This window comes from Haemaphysalis longicornis, unplaced genomic scaffold (assembly GCF_048455015.1).
Source record: "Haemaphysalis longicornis isolate Haplotype H1 unplaced genomic scaffold, Haemaphysalis longicornis Haplotype H1 scaffold_16, whole genome shotgun sequence".
NCBI lineage: Eukaryota > Metazoa > Arthropoda > Arachnida > Ixodida > Ixodidae > Haemaphysalis > Haemaphysalis longicornis.
In genome coordinates, this window is record NW_027526266.1 from 17,969,308 (window position 1) to 17,981,253 (window position 11,946).

Below are 11,946 nucleotides of genomic sequence, written 5' to 3' on the forward strand. Positions count from 1 at the left end.
TTTTTACAGCTGACAACATGACAGAAGCGCGGTACGATGATTACTGAGTTAGTGAGAATGCCCATCCAACAACGCCACCGGTTGTGTTTTAGAGAACCGCAACCGAAACCGAAACTTGTTTGGTTGCTCACCTTGGGCATCGTCCAATCACGGTGCCCGCTCCTCCCAACGTCACAGCTTTAGTTGGTGCGGCCGCCGCAAACCGCGCATGGTAGTTTTTCTTCTTTCGCGCTTTGTAAAATAATTACCGATTTGTCAAGCGGATTTGAGCCAGTCTACGCAGTGCAAGCAAAAACGGGAGTTTGACAAATTCACTTCAGTGTCCCTTTAAGAACGCGCTCAAAAAGAGAGGCGCGAGTGAACATCGCCAATAAAAGGCAACCAGTGATTGAGAGAAGTATGTACCATTGGAGTGAAATTTTTTTTGGGAACTTCTGGAACCATGTGAACTCAATAGATCCGAAGAACTACCCACAAGGAATATCTCCGCGGTGAATGATCGAAGCCTGTAACAGGTGAGCATGCAGGTGTGTATAACTGCGATGTTTAAGTTATACGTACAAAAGAAATAGCGAAAACGGTTTCTCTTGCGATCTCTACTGCATGCAGAAGAGAAACTCTGATTGAGAGATATCGAACTATTGCGTTATCTTTTTAGTAACGCCAAGTTATGGCCTCCATCCTGTTATCTGCTCTATTAGCTGAGTGTTTTTTCGTGCTGGCTCGCTTCCCCAGCACGCTCCCTCCTAACCTTGTTCGTAGAAGGGTTGGGAGCTGGACGAATGCTCTACTACTTGTTTCTGGTAGTTTAAGAAGAGGTGTGGTGTGTTGGCGCAACCATAGTTGTGGTAAATTCTGGCAGATTCGTGCTAAAAATGGCCGATTCCGGCGGCTGTGTGCCGTACGTTGCGTGTAACAAGTTGATATACATGGAAATCAATTATTTTATAAACCCTGAAAAATAGTTGATTTGTCTCTAATTCGCTGGGGACGAGAACGTCGGAGCTTCGGTGGTCGCTTGACTAGCGTTCTCAAACTCTAGGGTATGTGTGGAGTAACGGGGTCCAGGAAGTTTTATTTATTTATTTATTTATTATACCCTCAGCGCCAAATGGCACAACAGAGGGGCGTGGTTTACATTGGAAGACATGGTACATGGTGAAACAGAAGGAAACAACATACAATGTTTGCACAATTACAATCAAAATATCAGCTTGCTAAGATCAAAATACATTAAGCAGATCCTGAGTATACAGTTCTAGCTAGTGTAACACAAAAATGCTGGTTATATTTAATAGACACAATTTCAGGAGCAAGGTGATTTCACTCACGGGAAGAACGAGGCAAGAACGGCTTTGCAGCTGCATTAGTATGATAGGTGAGAATACCAACTTTGTGACGGTGATCCAGGCGATGGGAAGAATACTGGGGCTGTGGAATAAGTTCCTTGTGCAAGATAGAATGATGGTACAATTTATGAAAATTTGAAAGGCGGGACACTTTTTTTCGAGACGACAAAGTAGGCAACGATAGATTAGTTTTCATTCCAGATATCCTGGCAGTGCTATTCTATTTTGAAAATACGAAACGTGTAGAATTATTCTGAACTAGTTCAAGCGATGTAATCAAGTTGTGGCAATACGGATCCCATACCGAAGAAGCATATTACAATTTAGGTCGAATTAATGTTTTGTAGAGGGCTAATTTTAGTGAAGATGGAGCTCTAGAAAAGTTACGGCGTAGGCACCCGTAACTTGTAGTAGGTACCCGTAAGTTGTTTATTCGAGGTTCTATTCTCCCCGTGATACAATGGCGTGGTGTGAAAGAAGCACAGACAGCGGCACGTGTCACCTTGTTTTCTTTGAGAGGCTCCTGACCCCATGGTCAAATAATTTTAAGCTTAGTTAACTTAACTTCTTGCTAGAATGCAATGATTATGGGGATATGTAGCCATTTCATGAATTACTTGGGTACCCTCAATAAATTACTAGAGTTCATGAACTGTGTAGAAGTTTCCACAGCTTTCGTACCAACAAATGCGATGACAGTATCCTGAGCTGTGTCGACAAAAATGGTGGAATGAATACTGGTCTACGTTCTTTGTCTTGTATTTTGACGAAGTAGTTGGCTGAGTCAGCTTGGTCTTGAGGTACCTGCATGCTGTGGTGACTATTCCTTAGTTATCAAAGCTGTTTCGTCTGCCATTATTTGTAGAAGATAAGATGCATACTACTGGCACGTACGCCATGAAATGTGTTGTGTGTCTTCAGGTTTTTGCATTTGTGGGTATCTTCGGGTGGGATGAAGTTGCGCAGTCGTAGGAGTGTTTCCTTCCCGTCGGACAGTTTGATCTGCTGGAAGTGAAATGCGTTGTCAGACTGCCATATATAATTTAACGGGCTTTTCACAGGCACACCTGTGTTCGGCGGGCGCTTCTCTCGAGCCGCAAACTCACGTGCACTGCGTATTTTATCTTCGTAGTTTTTGGTAACCCTCGACGGAAGAATTAAAAGCTTAGACAACAGTGCTACTCAAAAGGTAAAAATTGAAACAGAAGTCAGTTTTTCCTGTGAAAAAACACGCTTATCGTTGAAAAGTTACTAGATCTGAATTGGCTAATTAATGAAGACTACCTATATGACTAATAACGGGTGGACATCAACTTCACCAAGACAATTGATGTTCATGGTATGTCTGATCAGCTCGACGCCATTAGTAGAGTTGGGGCTCATCAGAGGCAGCTAAAACTTTGTTCCACTGACCCACCAAAAATAAACAATGGCTTTTTATTCCCCTTCGAAAAAAGGTTTTCTTCGCGAAACAAGGTTTTATCCCTGCCCTTACCATTTTGTAACCGACGCTTCTTCTAGGTATCTGTTTTTTATCCAATACGAAGGCTGTTATTGATGAGTAATCTATTTCTGCAGTAAAGCAAAAAGGGTTTTTTTTTTGATATACGGGGTTTTGCCTCTGAAAGATTTTTTAACACAAGAACACCCAGTTGAAGGGATTTCAGTAGACATAAAAGTGTAAGCTTAGTTTTGAGTTTTTTTTATTTTGAAACGCATTGAAACTCGGAAATGTTTTTCATCGCCAGGAAGTTCTGGTTTCAACATAAAGAAAACATGACTCTAGGCAACAGGCAGCAGTCCAGTATGTGTGTTTGAGATCTTGTTACAATACCATGGGTTGGAATCGATATAATTGGAGCTTAGTATTTTCATTTCGGATGCAAACTAGAATTTCTCCACGCTAATAATATTCCGCTATGACAAACATCTCAAATTTATCCCAAAAAGAAACGCTTTACAAAAAGCGCTATCTTTTCAACAGTGTTCCGCACATGCGTGTTTAATCAAACGGTAAATTTTATGGGTAAAGAGTAAGCAAGTTTTTTCTATTTTTTGTTTGGCAATGATCGTTGTGGAAGCCAATGACTCCTAGTTGGACGTCACATCTTCTGAGTAAGTTCAAAAACGACGTAGTCACAGTACTGAAATCATTTAAAGTAGGATATTGTACCTTGCGTTGGGAATGTAAAGGAGTCAAAATACGCTACACGGGAACATTAAAGGTCAACGATATTTTTACTTTTCCCGCTTTAGCTCGTCAGTGGAGCTGCCTGAGGTATGGCTAAATTTGTTTGTTGGGGTCACTCTGATTTTAGGGACCATATTTGTCAAGTATTTGCTCTTTGGTTGTTTTTGAGCATTTAAAAAAATATTCGTGACATGTCATCCTTCGGCTTTACTCTCTGTACGCACGCATTTGGGGCTTTCAAAACCACGGTCGTTCTTCTGGAAAGCATAAAAAGTTTGTGTTTTCTTGCGTTCACCTTTTCTCGTTTCTTAATGTTCGCCAAAAGTCTGATATGGGTACGATTGATTGATTTTTACTGTGATAAAACTTATAACGCAAGAGGTAGAATACATACCACAAGAATAGTTTAATGGCACATCTGCGTGGTCTCTGCCATGGATGCCGTACTGGCTGAGTTTTCGGTAACGCCTTAGTCACCTTTTCAGAACCCGCTGATAGCATAATGCGCAAATATTTTCAAGAAAGATCTTTCGGTACACACATTATCAACATGGGAATTAGGCTCCGCAAGGACAAATGTTTGTCAAAAAAGACCACCCTACCAATTTCGAAGAATGTGCTTGTTTTTATAAAGTTTAGGAATTGTTTTTATCGCTGCCTGTCGTTTTCACCATTTATGTTTGGTGAACTGTTAAGGTTCCAGTTCTATCATAATTTATTCTGTGCTATAACTTATGCTTCTGCTTTGTCGTATTGTTTCTCCCGAACACTTTCCACTTATTACATTTACCGAGGTGTTTTTATCAAATCTCGGTTACAAGTGATCTTTTATGACGGGTTTGCTTTATAAAAAATGTTTTGCCAACTTTGATACCTCTGTTCCTATAGTTTACCATTTTCTAATTTTGTTTCTGACATTACCTGCAGGTATGTCAAAATCAAAACAATTCTCAAGCTTTTCTCTGCTCGTGTGCAATATACATATAGGTGCTTTCTATAAATTCCATGTACTCTCTGCAAATTCATTCTGCACTAGTCAGTATGCCAATTTTTAACGTTCAAACGACTGATGCCGAATGGAACTTTGAGAGACAATCGCTTATGTCAGAGTGCGCCTAGATAATTTGGATGTTATTCAATAGAGCACCGATAGACATTTGTTTGTACTAGCCTGTTTACTTAAAACCATTTTGAAGCTGTACATTAGGGTTGCAAATTAAAGTATATCTAAAATATTTTATTCTACTTCGGGGTACACCTTTTTAACTTTATCGTTGTAATCAGCTGTTCGAAGTGAGGTTTATACATCAACCTGCATTCTGTATATTTTGAGAAAAATATCAGGGGTCATCGGGTCATTCATGGCATGGCTGGGTCCAGGCTTTGTGCTCATACGATATGTTTTCATCCGTTTGTCGCCTGCCTCGCCTTGCTGAGCTCTAAAGAGGTTATTGCTCTCCCCCTTAGCGCCAGGTAGATGCGGGAGCAAACTTAATCCAGTTCCTAAACTTGCCTCTACACAATTGACACCATCAGCAAGTTTACGACTGTAAATTCATATCCAAACTTCCTATTACAGCACTAAAGCTCGACGCTAGCAGGAGGTACGCCGCCTCAGCTTGCCAGCTAGTTGACGCTCATGGCAGGTTCACGCTGCAAAAAAAAGCGTTTAGCAAGCAATTTTTTCTACATGCTACGTTCTCGAATGACGAAACAGTCCCCTGGCTAACCAACAATAGCTTGCTATCGATAGAGTTGGAATACACTGAGACAATAAAGTGGTAAAATAACAGACATGGAGCAGATAATGAACGTAGCGGGAAAGTTCTACGTATGTTCATACTCTAGGAATATCAGGCGAGAAAACAGTAGTGGGCTGGCTACCATGGTTCAGAGTAATTTAAGGGACATGCAGACAAAATGCAAGTTTGTTTTATTCGAAAGATTGGATGTTTTATAGTGCCCCCAGCGCTTTTCCATTAGCAACGGTTCTTTATTCATTGAAAAGTAACACATGCAAGTGAAACTTTTGATTGACCCACAAAATCGAGAATTTCATGACGTCTACGATGACGTAATGAGGATAGGAGTTCAAGCGAATGCTAATGGGATGTTTAGTTTGTAGTGGACTGCGAGGCCTTGTTTACCATCACTACTTCCAGATGGCGCCACCATACTGCGCCATGAAAAAGTTCGCCATGAGATTAGGCATTTCAGAACCAGGGTTAGACAAGCATTAATTTAGAACACTAGATGACATCTACAATGGGTCTACGCCTACCACCTTTTTCCATAAAGAGAGCAGTAAAATACCTGTAAGTAAGGCCGTCAGGCAAGCAGGCGCAATCTCTTTAATGTTACCCAAAGCATGTTTACAAGAGCTATTCAGAAAATTTAATGGGAAACAGGGGGTGAGGGGTAAGGCTAATGGATAATGCTTGAGTAACCTCAGATTTGCTGATAACGTTGCCGTGCTAAGTAACTTGGGGACGAATTGCAAAGCATGCTTAGCGCAATGGACACGCGTAGTAGAACCATGCGCCCGAAAATTAGTATGCGGAAAACTAAAGTAGTGATCACTAACCTCGTGAGAGCACATGTGTTTGAGATAGGTGGCGAGGCAGTGGAAGTGGTAAGAGAAGATATCTACTTTTAACAAGTTGTGACGGCGGATCCCAATCATGGGGAAGAGAAAATTAGAAAAATAAGAATGGGGAGGAGTATTCGGCAGGAATTCTTAGATAATAAATGGCAGCCTACCATAGTCCCTGAAGATAGAAATGTATTACAGCTCAATCTTACCGGTGCTCACATACGGGCAGAAACTTCGAGGCTCACTAATAGGATTAACTTAAATTGAGGGCGACTCATTGAGAAATAGAACCAAAGATGATAGGTTTAACATTGAGAGAAGGAAGAGAGCGAATTGGGTCACGGATCTAACGCGTCCTAAGGACATATTAGTAGAAATTAAGAAGAAATGGGCATGGGCCAGGCATGTAACTTGAAGGCAGGATAGCTGTTGGTCATTAAGGGTAACAGAGCGGATGGCTAGAGAAGGCAAGCAGGGCAGGGGGCGGCAGAAAGTGAATGGGCAGATGACATCAAGATTACGGGGATGAATTGGTCGCAGTTAGCACACGACCGGCATAATTGGTCATTAATGGGCGAGGTGTTTGGCCTGCAGTGAGCGTCTATAGGAAGATGATGATGCTTATGATGATGATGATGGTCATTACATGGGCCTTAGCGCCTAGCACAGCAAAACGACGGCCGCGTATTTTCTTGCTTGGCTGGAAATACAGCCGCAGGACGATGCTAAACATCGCAATGAGCGTATAACGGGCTTTCGACCAATGGGCTTCCGACTGGCCGATGACCTCTTGTGAAGCCAGAAGTGAAATTCGAGTTGATTGTATGGTTTTGCTGGTTCCCTGCAGAGAAAAAAATAAAGACTTGGTCACGTGTCAGTAGAAATTGAAGGCATTTGTGCAGGACCAGTATACAGTGTTAAGTTTGCAAGATGTATATGAAAGAGGCAACTTGTTACAAACTGTTCGCGATAGCCGAATACGCCTGTCCGCTAACTTGACAAGTATCAACCGAGGTCATATATTTTACTACAGAAAGATATCCAGCAGGACCGACAATGCCTAGCTGCCACTAGTAGGTAGGAATTTGATATCAGGAAATCCATATCTCTTTTGTCTATGGTTAATACCGCAGTCGTGCCTGAAATCACATATCAAAGTAATGACATGATGGTGTAATGACTGGTGAGGTCGATTTTCTGATCTTAAAATACGTTCACCTTCAGAGCGCACATTCCCCGTCAGCATAGTGCGCTAAATAGCTCTCTTGAGATCAAAAAACAAACAAAGAACATCAAAATATCACCATAATAAAATAGCGAAGTAAATACAAACACAGTAAATTCAAACAAGGCTCAAAGCCGATCCTATCGCGGACAGGTCGTGAGCGATGTCACCCATGCGACCTTCAACACCATTTATCAAAATTGAGCTGCAAAGCGATCATAGCTGCCTTCTACACATACAGCCGCCTACACCACCCCGTCTGTGAGGCGCTACGATAGTGTACGCACGCACAAATACGCGAAAAGGAGGCTGCTGAAGTGTGGACACCACAGTTAGGAACCTCCGGATGGAATTTCAGCGATGGTGGACACACGGCGCTCGCGCCCATCGGCAAAGTGGTCGTTTCCAGGACATGCTTTTCCCCGAGCATAAGGTAACGAAGAACTCTACAGGAAACTGTACAATCCCCTGGAGCACCGTTAGGAATGCGCGTACACCTCGTCTCTGTCACTCACAAATATGAATCTCCACACAATATCTGCGCCTTATTGCGGCTTTGAACTCTTGCAACATAACGTGTCAGTACTGCCCCTCGCTCAGCATACCAACTGCGTCTCACGTGCTAAGCGCCTCAGCTTTCGCCTTAAATCACTTTAGCTGCGACATTGCCTGCTTGTCACCGTTTTAGTCCTGTACAGGTACCAGCATTTGGTAACCCTCCATTGTCATTGCAACCAGTTTCCCCGGTTTTCGCGGGTATCACACCACAATTTCAAGCCCCACAAGCATTGATGGGAATAGCGCAGGCCTCATGCGACACGTTATTCGGCGGAGGCATGTGGTGAGCTCTGCTTGCCCTTCCTCACTTTTCAGTGGAATTGCAAGTAGCGCCAAGTGAAAGCCACCGCAGCTAAGAGCGTACATTAAGAGACCACACCTCTCTGGAAAGGTGCTCTCATTTTCTCTTCTTCAGTTCCTGTCTCCATGAATCGACAAGTAAATTTTACTCGTATGTTTTATCACCTACATTGCTCACGCAACATTATCTACCTTAAAGGGTCCCTGCTACACCTTTCTTGCCTTTTCTGCTAATCCTAAATGCTTTCAGAACGTAGTGAAGAAACACATTCAGTACTTTTTTTAGAGGGTTACAAATTACCTCGGCGAAAAAATAGTGCCCTTTGCCCATTAAGTAGCTCAAAAACTTGCTCAAATGTTTTTGTCTCTTTCCCGCTCCTGCCTTCTTCAAGCGCTCAAATTACGTTATTACAGCAATGCACGAAATAATGGCTTGGTTCCTTGAGTTTCACGAATATAACGCTATCGATACCACATCACAAAAAAGTAAAACAAGCAAGGCGTAAACGAAGGTGGCTTGCGTGCAGAGAGTTATTCACTCAATGCCGCTCTCTGCTGGCGATAACTTTATCTTTCGCAATACTTACAGACGCGAAGAAAAGAGTGAAAGCTTCGATAAGAAGGGTTCCCAAGTACCTTTAAAAGATCTACTTTCCAAAAAAGTTCTCGCTTGTGGAGAGGGGGAACAGCGGAAACCCGGTAGGGGTCGGCGAGGAGGCGCCGTCACGCTCTCTCAGCAGCCATGCGCTTGATAGCCATGTACGCTTTCTTAGTACCCCTTCTTAGTATCCATGTGCGCATTTCTGCTGGGGTCACACGGAAACCTGGTCGTCCAATGGGACGGTGGTGCCAGTGGCATGGCGGCATTCGGACTGGTGACAACTGACACTGAAAGCGGACCCCTAGGGAGTAGACGAGGCGACGCCGAGAGTAACAGGAGTGAAGGAACCGGGCTCTTCAAAACTAACCTCGACCGACACCGTTCACCGGTAACCCCGGAGTCGAAGGCTTTGACCGGGCAGGCAACGCGGTACCCATAGATGACACAGAAGATGACAGCGCTAGGGGTGTTTTTGGAATAACCACCCCTGAGCATTAACGCCTGTTGCCGTTGCCTCCTCTCTCCCTCCCACTTTCGCGCGTTACCACGGATCACTTGTGTGGAGGATTCTCCAAGTGATACATACGCTTCAAGTTTTGCACCCTGAACTTTAGGCCTCATATGCAAATCAGGCAAGATGGCAAGCAACAACGGCGGGTGGTGCGACCAGAAAATTCTCGCCGGCGAGGCCGCAGTAAACCCTCTTCGGACGACAATTCAGTCCACCGTCAGCGAACGCAAACGTGAGTCCGCATCACCCCCCTCCCTCCCTGCCGAGATGTAGAGAGAGAGTGAACTTTACTGATCTCGAAAATTCGATGGTGCGCGCAGGCACCAGACGGGGTGGTTCCCTATTCACGGGACCCATATGTATCCAGCAAATCCTGGCCCCTGGTTGTCAGTGTTAGCTGACTTGGCAGGGCGGGGCTGGACAACAAGGTCTCCCATCGCTCGGGGGGTTGGGGATTGGGGGTGTTGGGGGGAAAGGCAGGTGGGGGGTTCTTGAAGTTTTTGCACTCGACTATGATGTGTGCCGGAGTGCCTCTTTTTGTTTTGCAGAAAGGGTTGAGTGTGTAGTGCTGCGCCGGGTACATTCGGTGTAACAAGACGGGATGCGCTCGCGATCCCGCCTGCGTGCACCGCAGGATTGCTTGCTGTTGCCGGGTTAACTGTGGGTGCGGTTCGGGAAGTTTGCACCTCGCGTTTTTGTACATCTGAGTAATGTCTTTAAATCTCGCCATGGGATACGGTAGTTCAGCCGGCTCGTCTTCGGCGCGCATGGACAGTTCTCGGGCGTGGTGGTCGGCGAGGGCGTTGCCTTCCACCTTCGAGTGAGGCGGTACCTACACGAGCTCGACGGCTCGTCCCGGAGGCTTGTGCTTGGAGAGAATGGCTCGCGCTGCGGTAGAGATCACTCCCCTTCGGAAGCTTCCGTAGGCGGACTTCGAATCTGTGACCACGGTGTCCATGCGCGGTAGCACGAGTGCGAGTGCCACGGCTAGTTTGTCGGCAACGGCTGGGTCTGTCGTCCTCAGCGACGCGCTGACGATCAGCTTGTCGATGGACGTGGCTACCACCGTTGCTCGGTCGTCGTGTTTTCTGAGCGAGGCGTCCGCGTAGATTACCCTACGGTTCTCCTCCAGCTGTCGAGCCAGGGCCTTGGCTCGCGGGGTCCGCCTCCCTTTGTTCTTCCCCCGTTGCATGATCTTGGGGAGTGGCTTGGTTTGAATGGCCTCTTTCCACTGCTCGGGAAGGGCTGCCTTGGTTGGCAGTGGTTCTATCTGCCATCCAATTTTCCGCAGGACGACCCGGCCGTGCTCCGTTTGGCTTAGCCGTTTCTTTGGTTGGACAGGTGAGCCTCGATCAGCTCCTCCACCGTGTTGTGGGCCCCCATGTCCAGCAGTTTCTGTGTGGACGAGTAGATCGGTAGGCCCATTGCCTGCTTGGTTGCATTACGCAGCATCGTGTTCAGGGTGTCCCTGTTTGCCTTCGTTAGCTGGAGGTACGGGGCAGAGTAGGTCACCGTCGACACGACGAATGCCCGCTCTAGGCGCATTGCGTCCTTCGTTGGCTGGATGTCCGGGGCAGAGTAGGTCACCCATGACACGACGAATGCCCGCACAAGGCGCATTGCGTCGTCTTCCTTCAGGCCTCTGTTACGGTTAGAGACCCTTCAGATCATGCTTAATATCTGTTCCGAGGAGTTCTTGATCTTCGTGACGGCCGTGGACGCTCGTCCATCACTTTGCAGCAGCAGACCCAGGATTCTGATCTGTTGCGTCGGTTTAATGGCTGTGCCGTCAATGGTGATGGTCACGTTCGGCAGCAGTTCCTTCTTGGGTCGTCCGGGCTCAACCATGAGCAGCTCCGATTTATGGGAAGCGCAGCTCAGCCCGCAGGTCTTTGCATATCCGTGTGCAGTAGTTGCCGCCCTCTGCAAGACTTCCTCCGCCCAGGCATCAGACCCGGCTCGGTTCGTCCACACCGTAATATCGTCGGCGTACAGCGCGTGGTGCACGCCTTCGATTTCTTTGAGTAGACTGGGCAGGGGCAGGAAGGCCAGATTAAAGAGCAGGGGCTACAAGACTGTCCCCTGAGGGGTGCCTTTCTCGCCGAGCTTGACGGGTTCCGACTTCTCTTCTTCTATCCTGATGGTCGCTGTTCTTCTCGTTAAGAAGTCCTTGATGTAGCCGAAGGTCTTCCGGCCGCATCCCATTTCGTTTAGATTTTGGAGCACGCTCGCGTGAGACACGTTGCCAAAGGCCACTTTAAGTTCTAGGGTGAGTATCCCCCACGCCACGTTCCCCGTCGCCTTCTTGACGACGAGTTCTTGCAGTTGGATCAGGACGTCCTGGGTGCCCTGGTTTTGTCTGAACCCATACATGGTCTCGGGCATTTGGTTTGTTTCTTCCAAGTGTTTTTGAGGTCTGCGAAGGACCATATGTTCCATCACATTCCCCACTGACGACGTAAGGGAGATGGGCCGCATGTTGGCAATCGTCAGCGCTTTGCCGGGTTTCAGGTCGAATCGAAGCTCTGCCTCTTCATTCTTTCGGCAGCCGCGAGCTCTGCCAGGATTCGTTGATGTGCCGCAGGAGGCCGCGGACCGCCGCTTCGCTCATGTTTCCA

At 46.2% G+C, this 11,946-nt stretch overlaps 1 protein-coding gene across 1 annotated transcript; it reads right to left on the minus strand.

Moving 5' to 3' along the window:
- Positions 1 to 10,990: 10,990 nt before the first annotated feature.
- On the minus strand, positions 10,991 to 11,701 carry LOC144166048 (uncharacterized). Its single transcript, XM_077695711.1, has 2 exons — positions 11,400 to 11,701; positions 10,991 to 11,357 (listed from the first exon to the last, which is right to left on the minus strand). Exons 1-2 carry the CDS (start codon positions 11,699 to 11,701, stop codon positions 10,991 to 10,993), a joined length of 669 nt encoding a protein of 222 aa, XP_077551837.1.
- Positions 11,702 to 11,946: the final 245 nt, after the last annotated feature.

Coding starts and splice junctions, on each gene's coding strand:
- LOC144166048 (XM_077695711.1), bottom strand. CDS start 11,701: ATGTATGGGTTCAGACAAAACCAGGGCACCCAGGACGTCCTGATCCAA. Junction 11,358..11,399: donor ACCCCTCAGGGGACAGTCTT/GTAGCCCCTGCT, acceptor GCCCCTGCCCAG/TCTACTCAAAGAAATCGAAG.